This window comes from Nuphar pumila, chromosome 2 (genome assembly GCF_984573655.1).
Source record: "Nuphar pumila chromosome 2, dmNupPumi1.hap1.1, whole genome shotgun sequence".
NCBI lineage: Eukaryota > Viridiplantae > Streptophyta > Magnoliopsida > Nymphaeales > Nymphaeaceae > Nuphar > Nuphar pumila.
The window spans coordinates 128816912-128836367 of record NC_143250.1 but is presented as its reverse complement, the minus strand read 5'-3'; the positions used below and the strand labels follow the sequence as shown (position 1 = coordinate 128836367).

General features: G+C 36.6%; 1 protein-coding gene across 2 annotated transcripts in view; it reads right to left on the bottom strand.

The window, feature by feature from the left end:
• Positions 1 to 19456, bottom strand: part of LOC149847083 (S-adenosyl-L-methionine-dependent methyltransferases superfamily protein) — a 164680-nt gene that overhangs the window by 104892 nt on the left and 40332 nt on the right. For both annotated transcript variants that reach the window (XM_089996802.1, XM_089996803.1), the window contains exons 4-5: positions 11997 to 12068; positions 11794 to 11903 (exon numbers count right to left, since the gene is read on the bottom strand). In XM_089996802.1, coding sequence (XP_089852928.1) covers positions 11794 to 11903; positions 11997 to 12068 — 182 coding nt within the window. The remainder of the gene's footprint in view (positions 1 to 11793; positions 11904 to 11996; positions 12069 to 19456) is intronic.

Genomic DNA, 19456 nt, shown 5'->3' with positions numbered 1-19456 from the left:
ATGCATTCATAAGGTCCAACATTCGACAAACATAACCTCATAATGAGGAATAAAACAATGGTCCACTAAGGGACATAACAAGAAGCCTACGAAGAGGCATAAGTTGCACATAATTTATTGAATGAGGGCCTAAAGGTCATTAAGAATACAAGGGGAGCAAACCCTATTTATGCACAAAGAAGAGAGGAAAAGGAGAGGCCAAAAGGGGCTCCCCATAGAGGCGTTGGGAGCCCCCAACGGTCACATTTGTGACCGTTGGAGGCCCCAACGAATCTATGTGGGGCCCCCACTTGCGTGAAATAAAACCAAAAAATAAAAAATATAAACTAATTCTAAAAACAAATAAATAGTTGTTTTCTAAAAATAACTATGTAGCTAATACAAAATGATAGAAATACCCCTATCGGGTATTGCACACACACACACACACACACACACACACACACACACATATATATATATATATATATATATATATATATATATATATATATATATATATATGTGTGTGTGTGTGTGTGTACGAGTACACATATTTTAACACCCCCCCCCCCCTCAAACTTTGCGAGGAAAACCCCAAAAGTTTGGAAATACAAAAAGAGTCTTGAAAAGATGTCCAATTCTTCAAAAGTCTTCAATGGAAATCTTCATCTTTATGACATCTCAGCAAATGCTTTCAAATGTAAGTCTTCAAAAAATGTCTTTATTGGCGATCATCCCCATAGTAACTCCATTGATCGAATCCATGATGTATCTAAGGCACCACATCTTAACGATCCTGTAGAGAAAGAACAAACCAAGAGAAGACTCAAAGTATACAAGAAAAATAAAATATTCTAACCCAAGAATTGCAACAATAATATATTGAAAAGCAAGAGACGTTTTAATCAAGATAGTAACAACTTTTCAAATCATTAGATAAGAGGCAACATTCCTTAAGGATGACGTAAATCATGATTTACTAAGATGAAATATGTCTATTAAGAGACATTTCAAACAAATCCCAAAAATTATGTCACATGGGTGCGGGTGCGGGTGCGGGTGCGGGTGCGGGTGCGGGTGCGGGTGCGAGGATTCGGCACTTCCAAAAAACCCGGGTGCGGGGGTGCGGCAGGGGCAAAAATGTAAATATATATATAAGGGGGTGGACACCCATTTTGCGTCCACAGGACGCACTGAAAGGGCTTCCGTGCATCCGTCGTTTGTGTGGACGCCTCCAGGGATTTTTCCAAAACTAGGGAAAAAACCATCTCTACGCCAGGTTGGCTAGGCTCAGTAGTGTTCAGTCCTAGGTCTGGTACCAGTCAAGCTTGAGCCCCAAATCCATCAAATCAATATATGCACTTTGTCTTCGAGCCACGCCTAGCTGAAAAGGATAAAAAAGAAACATGTGCCCTCTACGTCATTGCACCGTACCCAACTTAAACATTGTTGGATATTTGCTAGGCCCATGTTCATTAAGCAAGTTCAATCCCAAGTCTGCATATCACAACCATCATTGGTGGTTAGGGGTGTCAATCCGTCGGACTTGGTTTGGACACAAATATTTGTGCACGAAGTACTTGATCATCCTCTATCTTAAGGACAGGGCCTGTCAATTGTGGGGTCCAAGGCAATCAGTGCTTAATGCACAAATTTTGTGCCATGTGATTGCAGCTGATCCGGACCCAACCTACATGGGATTGGGATATGCAAACCTTTGAGACAGATGGCAATGAATACTTCCACTCAGAGTTGCAAGAGAATCTCCAATAATTCTTCGTGCCATTATTATTAGTTCTTCACAAAAAGATGTTGAGGGGAAGAACTTCAGGTCGTTCCAAGAGATTTTGCGCATTGGTTGGGCTGCTAAAAGATAGCCATCATCAATTACACTTGAAAATAAATCTGGGTTGTCAGTCTTTTTATATCTGACACCAACAAGAGAATGCCACGTTGCCTCTACGAATAAGTAAAGAATCAAATCAATGATGACTGCTTGGTGTGGTCTTTGTCCATGAAAGGCCGAGTCCAATTCGATCTTAACCGTTGGTTTTGAAGATGGGTGGCCGAGATGGTGGTTTCATCTAAGATGCATGAGCAGTGAGGCTTTTGTAGTCCAACTTTGTTGAGTAAGACAAGGGTGGTAGATTTTAGTTTGAACGCCTGGTATGAATTTTTACCCAAAGAAGTAGAGTCATGTAAATCGTGATGTTTCAGATTCCAACAATATTTTCTCGCCCTAGAAAAATAAAAAGAGAGAAAAAGACCAACAGTATTTTATGATTCCAACAGTATTTCATAGGGCAAAATTTTTTTTTAAAAAAAATCCAAAAAAAAGGACCAAAATGACCCTGGGTGCGGTCAACGCACCCAGGTCGGGTTGACCGCACCCGCGTCGAGTCGCGTCGACGCGGGTGCGGCACCCTGCTAGCCGAATCTTTGTTACATAGCCCAAAAAAAAAAGGATATCTAAATGGAAGATCATAATAGGATAATTAAAAAAAAAACTACTTGATCATTTCAATACTATGTGAAAAAGTCTTCAAAGAGACAATGCATATGAAGTCCACCAACTTCCACAAATCGGTTTGCACAAAGGCCCAATAAGTACTCAAAGGAATTTATCAATACTTGGAAGTAAGAAGAGTGTGCACAAAAGAACACGGATACAAATGCCCAAAGGCATGACGAATATTAACTTCAATAAGAGGGGTTTTATAGAAGCATATTTAACACGCATAGATCAACAATAGAGTTTTTCACATCTTTAGGGAGAAGAAGATCTATGCCAAACAAATGTCATATAAAAAATATGATTTGACTAAGTATATTAAAACATCCACCCAAGATTCAAGAATGAATGTTATTTGAGTAGAGAACCTTACACATTTAGGAAAATCTCACTCAAATGACAAAAAACTCATTTTGCATAATAAATACAAAAGTGGCCGAAAAACCATAAGCACTTAATATATAGATTAAATGCCAAAAAATCAATTTGATTTTTAAAATATGCATGTCAAAGATATGATTCACTTGTATCTTAAAAAAAAAAAAAATATAAATGAAATTTCATAAATTTCAACAATAGTTCATCCACTACAAGTAACTACCTCATTAGTCCTCCAAAACCCACAAATCAAGTGTATAAGCTACTAGAACAAAAATATAATCATAATGTCATTAAAAACCAAAAGACACACACAAAGGTGTGTAAAAACACCTCTTGTCTACATCTAATAATACTTGAAATGAGTGTATCCACGACAAGGACAAGAGAATACAGGTCAACATGGACCAAAAGCATCTCTTATCTTCGTAAAAAGACATTCAAAATCAAATATGTGTTAAAATATATGTAATCATATATACATATATATATATATGTATTTATCTCATCATACCCGATAAAGGGTATTTTTGTAATTCTGCCAATTAGGGGCATTTTAGTCTTTTTACATCTTTTACATGTATTTTATTTTACATTTTCTTTTTCCTTTTTATTTTTCATTTATTGTAAAATGCATTTAATGCATTGCATTGAGGGTCCCAACCAAAGGAGTCGTTGGACCCCCAACGGTCACAAATGTGACCGTTGGGCGCCCAACGAGTCCCCTTTTGGGCCTTCCAATGTTCTCTCTCTCTCACTCTTTCTCTCACTCCTTTCTGTATAAATAGAGGGGTATTCCCCCATGTAAGGTATGGCCTTTTAGGCCCTCATTCAATAAAGTTTATGTAACTTATGCCTCTTCGTAGGCTTCTTATGGTATCCCTTAGTGGACCATTATGTTATTCCCCATTATGAGGTTGTGTTTGTCCAATGTTGGACCTTATGAATGCATTCTGCATTCTTGTAATTCATTTCCCCGTACTTTCTAACATTGTATCAGAGCAAGGTTGTGACCGAGTTGCTCTTTGGTGCATCAGAAAGCGTGTTATTCAAGAAATATTAAGAAAAATGGTGAAGTTTTCTTGTTCTCTCTCTTTTCTTTCTTAAAGTTATTTGGTATGTATTCTTTTTCGTTTAGTATCATGCATTATAAAGAAATATCTACTTCCTTAATAATCTATATGTATGTGTTTTTTGTTTTTTTAGTACTTGTGTTATTCGGTTTTTCATTGAGCCTTTGCTTTTGTGTATATCACATTTTTAAAATCTCTTAAAAGATAATTAGTTGAATCGGTGAACTTGTTTGTCATTGCTTAAAACTTCCTTTAATAGGGCCGTTAATCGTGCTTATCTTTCAAGCATAAGTTGATGTCAATCTTGAACTCGTGTGTATGGTTTTAAGAGTCTTTGTGATCTTATTGTTGTTTTTCAAATCCTACATATGATTTAAAAGCTTTGTATTGATAGACATCTTTGACTCCTTGAATTTAAATTTTTATCAAATAACTTCGGTACTTTGAAGTTATCTCTTGCATGTTTGCTTAAAAGCATGAATTATATATGTGTGGGAAGTTTTTTAAAGAAAAGTTGAGTTGAGATTGAAATTCTTTAACATACAAAAGATTGTGATAATTCACATTCTTTTCTACACACTTGCTATCATATATTATGAGTAGTGATGTTTATTAGATACTTCTCATATAGTGATATTTTTTAAGAATCTCAAAAATGATTTCAAATCATGTGTCTTAGTGCATTTTTTTGTAATTAGAGATTCCTCATGTAGTGATGTATGAATACCTCTAGTAACTCTTGAAGTATGGTTTTCTTCCATTTGGAGTTAAGTTTTTTCTTCTTTGCTTTACATACTCGTTTTTTAGTGTTGTGTGGTTCTTATTGGTGAATACTATGTGTGAGACTTCCACAGTTCTTGTAAGAAGAGTGTTTGTTCTTGTAAAAATCCTTCAAAGTTTCGGTCTTAAAAGGATTATTCTTTTGGGAAGTTTTGTTGTGGCCATTTGAAGGTCTAATTGTAGAAGTCCAATTCTCTCTACAAGCTTGGTCCTTTAGTTTTTGATTTTCTACTAATATTGCAAGTTTTACAAACTTGTTCTCTTTGTGAATTTTTCCGCATAAGTTTTTCCAAATTTTACCGCATTTATTAAAGAATGCCCATATTAAACTAAATTTGTTATATTGTCATTCGACATCTTATATTACATAAAAATTGCATCTATTATCATTTGTTGTGCATATAATTGCACTTTATATCTATCATGGTTAAAGCTTGTGGGATTATAGCCCAAGCTCTGTTAGTGAAACTTATGACTTTTGGGTTCGCATTTGCGAGTTTGTATTATGCTCTTTGTGCACAAGTGTTCTTTTTGTGCATGTGTGCTCACATTTGTTTCCAAGAATATTGTAATATTGTTCTTGTTATCTTATTGAAGATACTTTTACATGAGTAGTTAAGGTTTGATTTGACTCTTGGATTATTCCAAATCAGTTCTTGCACATGATGTTGCTTAATATTTCATATTGTATTTGTTGTATAATAAACCTTTTTGGTATAAATAACTTCTTTGAAGAATTGATCATGATAAAGCATAATTCGTGTTTCTGCATAATCGTTGTTATAAAGCATATTGTTGTGATTGATTATATTGGACCTTTGATTTGATTTTTTCAAATCGGCCCTCTTTCTAAAATCACCTGTTTGGAAATTGATTTCCTTTTTATGGCATTTATATTTATCCATCACAGATTGTTATTTAATGCATCATTTATATGGCCTTGCTATTGTGATATTAGAGATGTTTGTTGAGGTCAGTTATGTGCACCTTGTGTTATGTCATTTTAGATTGTCAATTTGTAGTTTGACTCTAAAATGATTTGTTATGTAATCTCTAATTGTGAGTGTGGCACTCGTTTTCTTTTTGGCCATTGATTTTATGGATGCTCTTAATTATGTGTACTTGTGATGGATGTATGAAGTTTGAAACATTAAATGTTTTAAGGTATATTAATGTTTTATTTGTTAAATGTTTGTCATTACAAGTCTTATTGCCTCAAAAGTCTTCTCCTTTTATACCTCTTATCTAAGTGTCATCATATGTAAACAACATTTTTATTACACCTTTGTGTGTTGGTAGCCCTTTGTTGGCTTTGTTCTCTTGGTCTAGTAGCTGAACACACTTGTCTTGAGTGTTATTACATGTAGACAAGACACGTTGATTCACACCATGATGTGTGATTTTAGTTCATGTTGGCATTTGTGTCCTTGTTATCGCTGAGATGTATGCCCATGGTTGTCTTCTTTCACTTATTTCAAGTGTCATTTTATGTAGACAAGAGATGTATTGTGTTTTAGCCCATGGTTGGCTTGATACTCTTGTTCTAGTAGCTGAACATACTTGATTTTGAGTGTCTTTTTACGAAGACAAGAGATGCTTTTGGTTCATATTGGTATGTACTCTCTTCTTCTTGTCGTTGATACACTCATTTCAAGTATTATTACATGTAGACAAGAGGTGTTTATACACACCTTTGTGTGTGTTTTTGGCCTTTAATGGCATTATGATTATGTTCTTGTTCTAGTAGCTAATGAGGTAGTTGCTTGTAGTTAATGAACTATTGTTGAAATTTGTGAAATTTCATTCATATTGTCTTTTAAAGATACAAGTAAATCATATCATTAATATGCACATTTTAAAATCAAATTTTTTGGCATTTAATCTACATGTCACCTTTGTATTTAATATGCAAAATGAGTTTTTGTAATTGCAATCATTTGAGTGAGATGTTCCTAAATGTGTAAGGTTCTCTACTAAAATAACACTCATTATCTTGACTCTTGGGTGGATGTTTTTTTTTAGATCATGTCCTTGCAAGTTCACATATGGCATTTGTTTGACATAGAATTTCTTCTCTCTAAGATGTGAGAGAAATCATTAACTCATCTTTTGTTGATAAAATGTCTTCTTATTGGTGATCTATGTGTGTTAAACATGCTTTCTTTCGTATGCTCTTGTACACTTCCCTTGGGAGCAATTTGTTTTTATTGTCTTCTTAAATATATTTCTAATACATGAAATTTTTTACTTGATCTTAATACAAATCCCATATTTTGTGTCTTTGTGCACTTGTGAGTGTTCTCCGTGCACACACTCCTTACTTCCAAATATTGATAAAACCCTTTGTAAGAATGATTTTCGGAGCCTTAGTGCTCACCTATTCTAAGAAATTCAATCTTTTGCATTTGTGGGTGTCCCCTTTGTACCTTTGGTACTTTTACTCAAGTGTTCTTGGTGTGTCTTTGCACACGTATTCCTTTGTGGTGTTGGTGCTTGAAGTGCACATCTTTGAAGGCATTTTAACATGGTTCTTGGAGATATTTTTGGTCAAATGTTCTTAGTGTGGCCTTTGTGCACTTATCTTTCTTCAAAAACTTAGTGTGTTTTATCAAAGTTTAAGGTTAATTCGTGATTTTGCATAAATACTCAATCAAAATGCATAAATTATATTTTGAATCATTGTCCTTCTTAATCAATGTTATGGTCTATTATGCATTTTTTGATCTCTCTTATTTGATTAAGATACAAAGGTACTTTTTACATGGAGTTCTTTTGGCTTGTTCCAAAGGATCTTCAAGATGGGATGAATGAAGCATCTATGATACATCGTGAAAGGAGCTTGGGGATGATCATTAAAGACAGTTAAAGGCTGACAGATGCAAAGTTCTTTCATGTTCTATAATGTTGGTGACTTTCATTGAAGATTTTTTTGAAGACTGGAACCCTCATTTTGTATCTTCAAACTTCTCGTTATCCCCACGCAAATTTTGAGAGGGGGTGTTAAAATATATGTAATCATATATACATATATATATATATACATACATATATATGTATTTATCTCATCATACCCGATAAAGGGTATTTTTGTAATTTTGCCAATTAGGAGCATTTTAGTCTTTTTACATCTTTTACATGTATTTTATTTTACATTTTATTTTTCCTTTTTTTCATTTATTGTAAAATGCATTTAATGCATTGCATTGGGGGTCACAACCAAAGGAGTCGTTGGACCCCCAACGGTCACAAATGTGACCGTTGGGGGCCCAAATGTTCTCTCTCTCTCACTCTTTCTCTCACACCTTTTTGTATAAATAGAGGGGTATTCCCCCATGTAAGGTATGGCCTTTTAGGCCCTCGTTCAATAAAGTTTATGTAACTTATGTCTCTTCGTAGGCTTCTTGTGGTGTCCCTTAGTGGACCATTGTGTTATTCCCCATTATGGGGTTGTGTTTGTCCAATGTTGGACCTTATGAATGCATTATGCATTCTTGTAATTATTTTTGCATACTTTCTAACAATATGTTCAGCTAGTAGAACAAGAGTATCAAGCCAACCATGGGCTAAAACACAATACATCTCTTGTCTACATAAAATGGCACTTGAAATGAGTGAAAGAAGACAACCATGGGCATACATCTCAGCGACTAGAACAAGGACACAAATGCCAACATGGACTAAAATCACACACCATGGTGTGAATCAACGTGTCTTGTTTACATATGATAACACTCAAGACAAGTGTGTTCAGCTACTAGACCAAGAGAACAAAGCCAACAAAGGGCTACCAACACACAAAGGTGTAATAAAAAATCTTGTCTACATATGATGATACTTAGATAATAGGTATAAAAAGGAGAAGACTTTTGAGGCAATAAGACTTGTAATGACAAATATTTAACAAATAAAACATTAATTTCAATATACCTTAAAACATTTAAGGTTTCAAACTTCATACATCCATCACAGGTACACATAATTAAGAGCATCCATAGAAACAATGGACAAAAATAAACGAGTGACACACTCATAATTAGAGATCACATAACAAGTCATTTTAGAGTCAAACTACAAGTTGACAATCTAAAATGACATAACACGAGGTGCTCATAACTCACCTCAACAAACATCTCTAATATAACAATAATAAGGCCAACAAGGATTGATGCATCATATAACAACTTGTGATGGATAAATATAAATGCCATAAAAAGGCAATGAACACTTAGGGAAATCATTTTCCAAATAGGTGATTTTACAAAGAGGGTCGATCTGAAAAAATCAAATCAAAGGTCAAATATAATCAATCACAACAATATCTTTTATAACAACGATTTTGCATAAACACGAATTATGCTTAATCATGATCAATTCTTCAAAGAAGTTAAAAAGGTTTATTATGCAATGACATGAAATATTTAAGTAATGTCATGTGTAAGAACGGATTTGGAATAATCTAAGAGTCAAATCAAGTCTTAACTACTTGTGCACAAAGTACTAAGAACAATATTACAATATTCTTGGAAACGAATGCATACACAAGAGTCATAAGATTTAAGAAAGAAGCTTGGGCTATAATCCCAAAGCCTTGATCATGATACATATAAAATGCAATTAAATGATAATAGATGCAATTTTATGCAATACAAGATGTCGAATGACAATATCTTGAAATAACAAATTTAGTTCAATATGGGCATTCTTTAATAGATGTGGTAAAATATGAAACTCTTGCGGAAAGATTTTCAAAAAAGGATAAGTTTGTAAAACTTGTAATATTTAGGAGAAAAACTAAAACTAAAGGATCAAGCTTGTAGAAGGGATTGGAATTCTACAATTAGACCTTCAAAAGCCCACAACAAAACTTCCAAAAGAACAATTCGAAACTTCGAAGGATCTTCACAAGAACAAACACTCTTCTTATAAGAACCGTAGAAGTCTCACACGTAGTATTTAACAATAAGAACCACACAACACTGAACAATGAGTATGTAAAGCAAAGAAGAAAGATAAAAACTTAACTCCAAATGGAAGAACTCCATACACAAGAGTTACTAAAGCTATTCATATATCACCACATGAAGAATCTCTAAAACATATTTTTACTAATGACAAGAAAAGTATGTATATTATCACAAGCTTTTATATGTTAAAGAATTTCAATCTCAACCCAACTTTCTTTAAAAAACTTCCCATACATAAGAAATTCATGCTTTTAAACAAATATGCAATAGATAACTTCACAGTACCAAAGTTATTTGATAAAAATTTAAATTCAAAGATGTCCATTAATACAAAGCTTTAAATCATATGCAAAATTTAAAAAACAACAATAAAATCACAAAAACTCTTAAAGTCATACACACGAATTCAAGATTGACATCAACTTATGCTTGAACGATAAACACGATTAACGACCTATTAAAGGAAGTTTTAAACAATCATATATTTAGTTTTTAACAAACAAGTTCACCGATCTAAATAATTATCATTTAAGAGTTTTTAAGATATATTAAATGTGATATACACAAAAGCAAAGGCTTAATGAAGAACCGAAAAACACAAGTACTAAATGAGAAAAGAATACATTTTGAAATAAAAAATATAACAATAAAAAAAACATACGTATAGATTATTAAGGAAGTAGATATTTCTTTATAATGCATGATACTTAATCGAAAAAGAATACATACCAAATAACTTTAAGAAAGAAAAGAGAGAGAACAAGAAAACTACAACATTTTTCTTAACATTTCTTAAATAACACGCTTCCCGATGCACCAAAGAGCAACTCAATCACAACCTTGCTCTGATACCATGTTAGAAAGTATGCGGAAATGAATTACAAGAATGCATAATGCATTCATAAGGTCTAACATTGGACAAACATAACCTCATAATGAAGAATAACACAATGGTCTACTAAGGGACATAAGAAGAAGCCTACGAAGAGGCATAAGTTGCACATAATTTATTGAATGAGGGCCTAAAGGCCATTAAGAATACAAGGGGAGCAACCCCTATTTATGCACAAAGAAGAGAGGAAAAGGAGAGGCCAAAAGGGGCTCCCCATAGAGACGTTGGGAGCCCCCAGCGGTGACATTTGTGACCGTTGGAGGCCCCAACGAATCTATGTGGGGGGCCCACTTGCGTGAAATAAAACCAAAAAATAAAAAATATAAACTAATTCTAAAAACAAATAAATAGTTGTTTACTAAAAACAACTATGTAGCTAATACAAAATGACAGAAATACCCCTATCGGGTATTGCACACATATATGTATATATATATATATATATATATATACATATATGTGTACGAGTACACATATTTTAACATCACCTATTGAGCAGTATCCACCTTGTTTTCATCAGTTTAGACCTCCAGGCAGCACTAGAGGGCCTCGTCCAAGTGCTTGCAATGCCAGTTATAACCCAGGTCATGCTTCATATTTGACTTCTTTATCCTTTATGGTTCATCAATCTCAAGATTTTGATATCCTAAGTGTATCATTCAACCAAATGGGGCTACAAAGTGGTTAACCTGAAGCTTCATGGGCAACCTGACCAAATATACAGACATGGGCAGTCTCTTCTTGAGCACATCCTTTACCTCAAAACACAGTTCCTTGATTCAGACGTAACACACCATGTATATATAGAGAGAGAGAAAGAGAGAGAGAGAACAGCCAATCTTTACAAAAAACATTGCTTCACACGTTAGCTTTCTGCTTTCTATCAGAAGAAAAAGAGAAAAGCTAGCAACAAATTGACTTGGGGAAGAATCAGTCAAAAACAGGTGAACATTTGCTTTGAATTTCAAGAATGCAAATTTTGAAGTGTACCATGCTGTGTTGGTCACAGTGATGATGAGGCTTGCAAAAAAAGTTGCACTGAGCAAATGTCCATATTTATCAATTGATGGGTTTCATAAGACTCTAAATTATTTATCTTTAGTCCTGACACTTTGGTTCTTATGAGACCTCATAACAAACTTTGGATTTCATAAAAGAGAAAACCAACACTTCAACATCAAACACCTGCATGTCAGACCATATAAGACCTACCATATTGTTGATGAGTCAGGAGTAATACCGAAAAAGTAACCTCCAGGCTTCAACAAGGATGATACATTACGAAGTAGGCTCCTTGCTCGTCTCTCAGTCTCAAAACAGAGCTGCATACAAGTTCATGCTTGAATAGTCACAATAAAAATGAAGAAGAGTGGGAAAAAAGACCATAAGAAAATAGATAGAACTCATCAAATAACCTGCAAATGTTGCAGACAACAAACAATATCTGTTGGAACACCCTTATCTTGCAAATAAGAATCAAGGCTTTCCTGACAAAGAAAATCAATCCAAGTGTAAGTCCAAAATCTTATACTGATTATAGCATTTAATCAATTTAAGATATTCTTTAGTGTTACACAAGCATTGCCTTCATATAAAGGCAAAGTTTGTGAAGGTCAGGAACAGATGAGTGGATTTCCACCCAAAATATTTTACTAAGGACAGAAACAGAAAATACATGTCCTCAGCTCATTATCTGTGAGCTTATGCTTGATTACAAGATATTATTTCATGAACAAGGTACAATAGCACGATGAAGCATGGGATGATGGAGAGATTAATGTTACAGCATTCAGAGTGAAATAAACCATAAAAACCCAATGTGCCCATTGCTGGTGCATACCTGTGTGTGTCCCTGTAGTGGTAAAATGTAAATGTCTTGTATGTAATGAGCACTCAGGGGTAGTATGGTCACTTTTTATTTTTTTTACATGTATTTATGGGTTTTTCTCAGGGACAGTTTTGTCCATCTGACATTTATGACCATTCTATCATCTTCTATATAAAGAGAAAGAGGGCAACCCAATAACACAGGGTGACTAACTGTTTACTGTTCACTTTCCTTTTGAACTAGCTCTCAACTTATAGCATTAGAGCAAAGGGTAAAATCGATGACGCTCCAACCCTGTGGCTGGCAAATGAGAATTGGCGGAAGGTGACTAGGGCTCCATCCGTTTCTTCAGGCACTGTATCTCGGGATTCACCTGTTGAGTTCCACCAGCCCCAAATCAATTGAAGTGCTTAGCTGGAGTCTCAGTTGGGGCTTATTGTTTGGGTCATTAAGAAGGTGTTTCCCCTCTATTATAGAGCCTGTCTGAAACATTTTCTGGTGGGTTGAAGCAGAGTTACCGGAAGCGCCTAGCTAAAAGGGGAAGCGCGCTTCCCCGAAGCGCGCTTCGGAAGCACGAAACGTCGCGCTTCCGAAGCGTGGGGGGAAGCGTCCCCCTTTTTTGGGAAGCGCGCTTCCCTTTAATGGGGGACGCGCTTCCCTTTAATGGGAAGCGCGCTTCCCCCACGCTTCCCCCACGCTTCCCCCATGCTTCCCCCTCGCTTCCCCTGTTTTTTCAAATTTTTTGTATTTTTTATTTTTTATTTTTATTTTTTTCGCTTCCCCCTCGCTTCCGAGACGCTTCCTGGGTCGCTTCCGAGACGCTTCCCGAATCGCTCCTAAGTGGTCCCACGCTTCCCCGCTTCCTAAAATTTTGAAAGTGCCTCGCTTCCCGTATCGCTTCCTGCTCCCGCTTCCTCAACTGGCAACCATGGGTTGAAGCCTTCTGAGGTAGATACCCATTTCTTATTCTCTTGGCTACTACTCGTGGGTAGCTTCATAGAGAACTGTGGAAGGTCATCCTTAAGAGTCTTTTTCATGAGGATTCGTTTTAATCCTTTCATGTCATATTGGCCTTTACTGGGTGTGTTTGAGAATTGGATGGCTCTTGGGAACTAGGGTTACAAGCTTTTGCTAATGTTAATGTTTTGGACCAGGTTTCTTTGTGGATATACCCAGAATACTGATTGTTACATGTGTTGGCATATTATCACTCTCCAATGGTTTTTGAGGAAATAACTATGTTATTGGCTATTGTAAGTCCTGCTCAAGACTTGATGCGCTCCTGAGCCTAGGTTAGGATTTTTGGGCAGTGGGTAGGCTCGGTTGGGTGAAGATCTAGGTCAATGGTCAAAACATGTAGGCAGGGTGCAGGCTTCTAACAAGTTTCAGTAGAAAAATCAGTCTGCCCAATAGCCACCACAGAAAAATCTCAAATTTTGGGGGATCATTCTGGACACCTTGGACTAAGTACGGTTCAAATTTGAGGGGCAGGAAACACGGGTAGAGAGAGATATGACTTGGACAAGTGAGGAGACAAACAGGACAGGATGGGTCAGACTGAATTTTGGGAACAGACAGGTCAACTTGTAAAATCGAGTTCTCTTTGTAGAGAGCTCAATAAATCTTGATTTTCGGAGGGTAGACACTAGACACCCTAAAGTGTATTGGGTCCAAATTTCATACCCAAAGGCTCTACGGTTTGGGTTGGGCGATAATTAGGTTTGGGGTTAAGGAAAGGGTTGGAACGACTCACTAAGGCTTAGGTAAGTAAGTGAGGGTTTGCTACAGTGGTTGGTCCAGCTGAGGAAGGACAAGGCTTCACGGTTTAGGCTTTGGAAGGTCAAGACCATCGTGGATTCGGAGTTATGCATGCCGAGTTGAGATGGGCCTTGGTTTCAGCCTTGGTCCACTGAATTGAGTCATACCACAAGGGACCAACATACAAGAACGAGTGAGAGGGACTAGTCCTTGAGAGAGGCGAGTCAGGGGGTAGGGATTCGTGAGAGAGAAAGAATCGAGTCAAGAGAGAGGGACACAAGCTAGAGAGAGATGAATCGAGTCAAGAAAGAGTGACTTGTCACACCTTCTTGTAATTGTTGTATCATACTAAATCAACGTAATAACTGTATCTTATGTGTTTGCATACCATAAATAGATGTATTTTGCACATGCACCATTACTTGAATGTCCACCTGTTTTAAATTGAGAAGTTTCACGAATGAAAGCATGTCTTTAACATGAACATGTGTATTGAATGAAAGTATGCATTTGTCCAGCACACGTGTATTGAATGAAAGCATACAATTATCATGACTATGTGAACTCATACACATGCATAAGTATATCATTGTTCCATACATACGTTACAAATTGCACACATAAATATGTATCGAAAAGCATTTGAAGGTAATATATAGTGGCCTGTTTCATCGTGATTTTTGCATATGAATGCATCGACAATCAAATGGATCATTCTGGGTTGTGTGGAACTTGAGTACATGATGCTCTTTATTTAGTTCTACACTTTGCAAAAATCAAATATGACAATAACGTTCTACGGCTATATTCTATGTTGCCACGGGTTGTGGTCCCGTAAAGAGCTTCGCATGTTGAGTTGCAAGCTTATGTTGCTAATCATACATGTTGAATTGCAATTAATCTCAATATAAAAGAAATTAAGGAACAGTGTAATCTACGTTCTCCTTGGTGTCCCTTCGACAGTTTGGAAATCTTGGACATTGCAGTTTTGAAAAAATCGTGAGGCTACTAAAACTTTGTGTGCGTTGTTGTGCCCCTAAACCCGATATTGAGGTTTTTCTTCTGGACACGGTTTTAGGGAAAGTCTGCCACTTTGCCTGGAGGTGGTGTGTAGACACAACTTTTGTTTTGGTATACCAAGAAAAGTGGCACTTGTGGATGGCAGTCCTTGGTGTCCCCGACATTAGATGAGTAGTCTAATGTTCCGAAGGTTATTTCGGTCGAGGACTAAGTTTGGAACCCAGTAATAAAATACAAATTGTGTGTTAAGCTACCCTAGGAACCTAACTTGACATCAGGGATTTTACCCGTTTGGTGTATCCGCAGACAACGATAATTAAAAAAAAACTTAAATTGTGTATATTTAATATGGACATGCATATGAAAAAAAAAATTCTACAACAACAACAACAACAACAACTACGCCTTCATCCCAAAACAATTGGGGTCAGTGATATGAACCAAAAAAGAAATTCATTTTGGGTCTTCCACATGAATCCTTTTCCTCCAATCATTTCTATCCAACGCCATGTCCTCGGTGAGGTTCAAAGCATTCATATCCTTTCCTATCATCTCCATCCAAGTCTTCCTAGGCCTACCCCGACCTCTTTTAACTAATATATTTTCCCATTTCTCCAACCTTCTAACTGGAGCATCATTAGGCCTTCGCCGAATATGTCCAAACCACCGTAAACGATTCTCTCGCATCTTATTTTCAATTGGTGCAACACCTACCTTCTTACGTATCTCTTCGTTCCGAATCTTATCTTTTATTGTATTTCCACACATCCATCTAAGCATCCGCATCTCGGCTACACTCATTTTTTGAATATGATGTCTCTTGGCAGCCCAACATTCCGTACCATATAGTAAAGCGGGTCTAATAGTCGTCCTATAAAACTTTCCCTTCAACCGCAATGGCATTCTACGATCGCACAGCACTCCAGTAGCACTTTTCCATTTCATCCACCCAACCTTTATCCTATGATTTACATCTCCATCAATTTCTCCATACTTTTGAATGATGGATCCCAAATATTTGAAATAATCATTCACCGGTATATCTTGCTCACCAAGCTTCACTACACTCCCATCACTACTTCGTTGCTTACTAAACCGACATTCCATATATTCAGTCTTACTCTTACTCAACTTAAAACCTCTAGCTTCCAATGTCTGTCTCCATAATTCTAACTTAGCATTAACCCCAGTTCTAGACTCATCAATCAAAACAATATCATCAGCAAACAACATACACCACGGTACATTTTCTTGGATTGATCTCGTAAGCTCATCCATCACTATCGCAAATAGGAAAGGGCTTAAAGCAGATCCTTGATGTAACCCAACCGTTATCGGAAAATTGGTTGTCACCCCTCCACAAGTGCGGACATTGGTTACTACTCCTTCATACATATCTTTAATTATACTAATGTACTTGAGAGAAACACCTTTCTTCATCATTGTCCACCAGAGAACGTCCCTAGGTACTCTATCGTATGCCTTCTCTAAATCAATAAAAACCATATGCAAATCTTTGTTCCTCTTTCTATATCTTTCAATAAGTTGTCTAAGAAGATGTATAGCTTCCATAGTTGATCTTCCAGGCATAAAACCAAATTGATTCTCCGATATCATGACAACCTTCCTCAACCTAGACTCAATCACCCTCTCCCAAAGTTTCATAGTATGACTCATGAGTTTTATACCACGATAGTTTGTGCAATCTTGTATATCACCCTTATTCTTATATAAAGGCACCAAAGTACTCTTCCTCCACTCATTAGGCATCTTATTTGTTCGCCAAATCAAGTTAAAAAGATTTGTCAACCATTCTAAACCTTTCTCTCCCAAGCATTTCCAAGCCTCGATAGGTATACCATCTGGGCCAACTGCCCTTCTTGATTTCATTTTCTTCAAAGCCTCTGCAATTTCTTTCTTTTGAATCTTGCGCATGAAGTCACGATTTATCTCATGAAAAGGAATGGAGAAGTCTCCAAGATCTTGAGCATGACTATCATTAAATAGCTTATCAAAATAATCTTTCCATCTTTCCTTAATCTCCTCATCTTTGACTAAAACCCTTTGCGTTTCATCTTTGATACATCTAACCATACCCAAATCCTTCGATTTCCTATCTCTCATCTTTGCAAGCCTATAAATATCCTTCTCGCCTTCTTTGGTATCCAACTTGTCATAAACCTCCTTATATACCTTAGCCCTCGCGTTTCGAACAACTTTTTTAGCTTCCTTCTTTGCTATCATATACTTCTCCAAATTCTCATTATCACGACTCTTACTTAGATTTCTATAACACTCTCTTTTAACCTTAATAGCTAATTTGACATCCTCGTTCCACCATGATGTATCCTTACCTAGTGGTGCACCGCCTTTAGACTCACCCAATACCTCCTTAGCTACTTTTCTCATACCACCCGCTATCTTATTCCACATTGATTCTGAATCCTCCTCGAGACACCAATCAACTTCCTTAACTACCTGCTCTACAAACATTCCTTGTTTAGCTCCTTTCAGTGCCCACCACTTAATTCTAGGATCTATCCTATGTCTATCCCTTTTGCGGCATTGTCTAATTCTAAGATCTAAAATTAAGACTCTATGTTGTGTAGCTACACTTTCTCCTGGTATAACCTTACAATCGATGCAACAACCCCTATCTCTCTTTCTAAGTAGGAAAAAATCTATTTGACTCGTATTAACCCCACTTTTAAATGTTACTAGGTGAGACTCCCTCTTCCTAAACCAAGTGTTTGCTAAGATCATATCATAGGACAAACAAAAATCTAAAATCCTTTCTCCACTTTCATTTCTTTCTCCTATACCATAGCCTCCATGGATATTCTCAAATCCATCCCTACTAATGCCTACATGTCCATTAAGGTCACCGCCGATGAAAAGCTTTTCTCCATAAGATGTCTCTTGTACTACTCCATCTAAATCTTCCCAAAATTGATGCTTAATGGAATCATCTAAACCTACTTGAGGTGCATAAACACTAATAATATTAATAATATCCGTACCTAATACTAATTTAATAAGTAAAATTCTATCACCCTTCCTACGGACCTCAACTACATTATCTATAAACTGACGACTCATAACAATCCCTACTCCATTCCTATTCCTATTTATTCCTGTATACCAAATCTTATATCCCCAAGGTTCTATCACTTTAGCTTTCTCACCTACCCATTTGGTCTCTTGAAGACATAAAATATCAATCTTTCTCCTACACATAACATCTACTAACTCTACCAACTTACCAGTTAAAGACCCTATGTTCCAAGTGGCTAACCTAATTTTATGGTCTTGGACTAACTTCTTTACCCCCACCCGTCCAACAAAGTGAGGGAACCCTTGCCTATTTGACACCACACCCGGGCGCCGGTGTGACGCGTCGCTTCTGGGCGACGACCTAGCAACCCTTGCACATTTATCACTGCCTCCGGGCCTAGAGAGTACAGCGCGTCGCTCAGTAGGGAACGCCCCAACGAAATTCTCATATTGGTTCATTTTCATAGGATATGACAAAGTTTTTATGCTGGCTGTCACAGGCCTACCGCAACCCTCCTCCTTTATCCGGGCTTGGGACCGGCAGTGTATAACTACACAGGCGGAGTTATGAAAAAAAAAATTCTAATAAAAAATAATAATTTACTCATGCATTCCACTACAACAACTACGCCTTCATCCCAAAACAATTGGGGTCGGCGATATGAACCAAAAAAGAAAATCATTCTGGGTCCTCCACATGAATCATTCTCCTTTAATCATTTCTATCCAATGTCATGTCCTCGGTGAAGTTCAAAGCCTTCATATCCTTTCCTATCATCTCCATCCAAGTCTTCTTAGGCCTACCTCGACCTCTTTTAACTAATATACTTTTCCATTTGTCCATCCTTCGAACTGGAGCATCATTAGGCCTTCGTCGAATATGTCCAAACCACCGTAAACGATTTTCTCTCATCTTATTTTCAATGGATGCAACGCCTACCTACTTACGTATTTCCTCGTTTCGAATCTTATCTTTTATTGTATTTCCACACATCCATCGAAGCATACGCATCTCACCTACACTCATTTTTTTGGCAGCCCAGCATTTCGTATCATATAATAAAGCGGGCCTAATTGTCGTCCTATAAAACTTACCCTTCAACCGCACTGGCATTCTACGATGACACAGCACTCCAGTTGCACTTTTTCATTTCATCCACCCATCCTTTATTCTATGGTTTACATCTTCATCAATTTCTCCATCATTTTGAATGA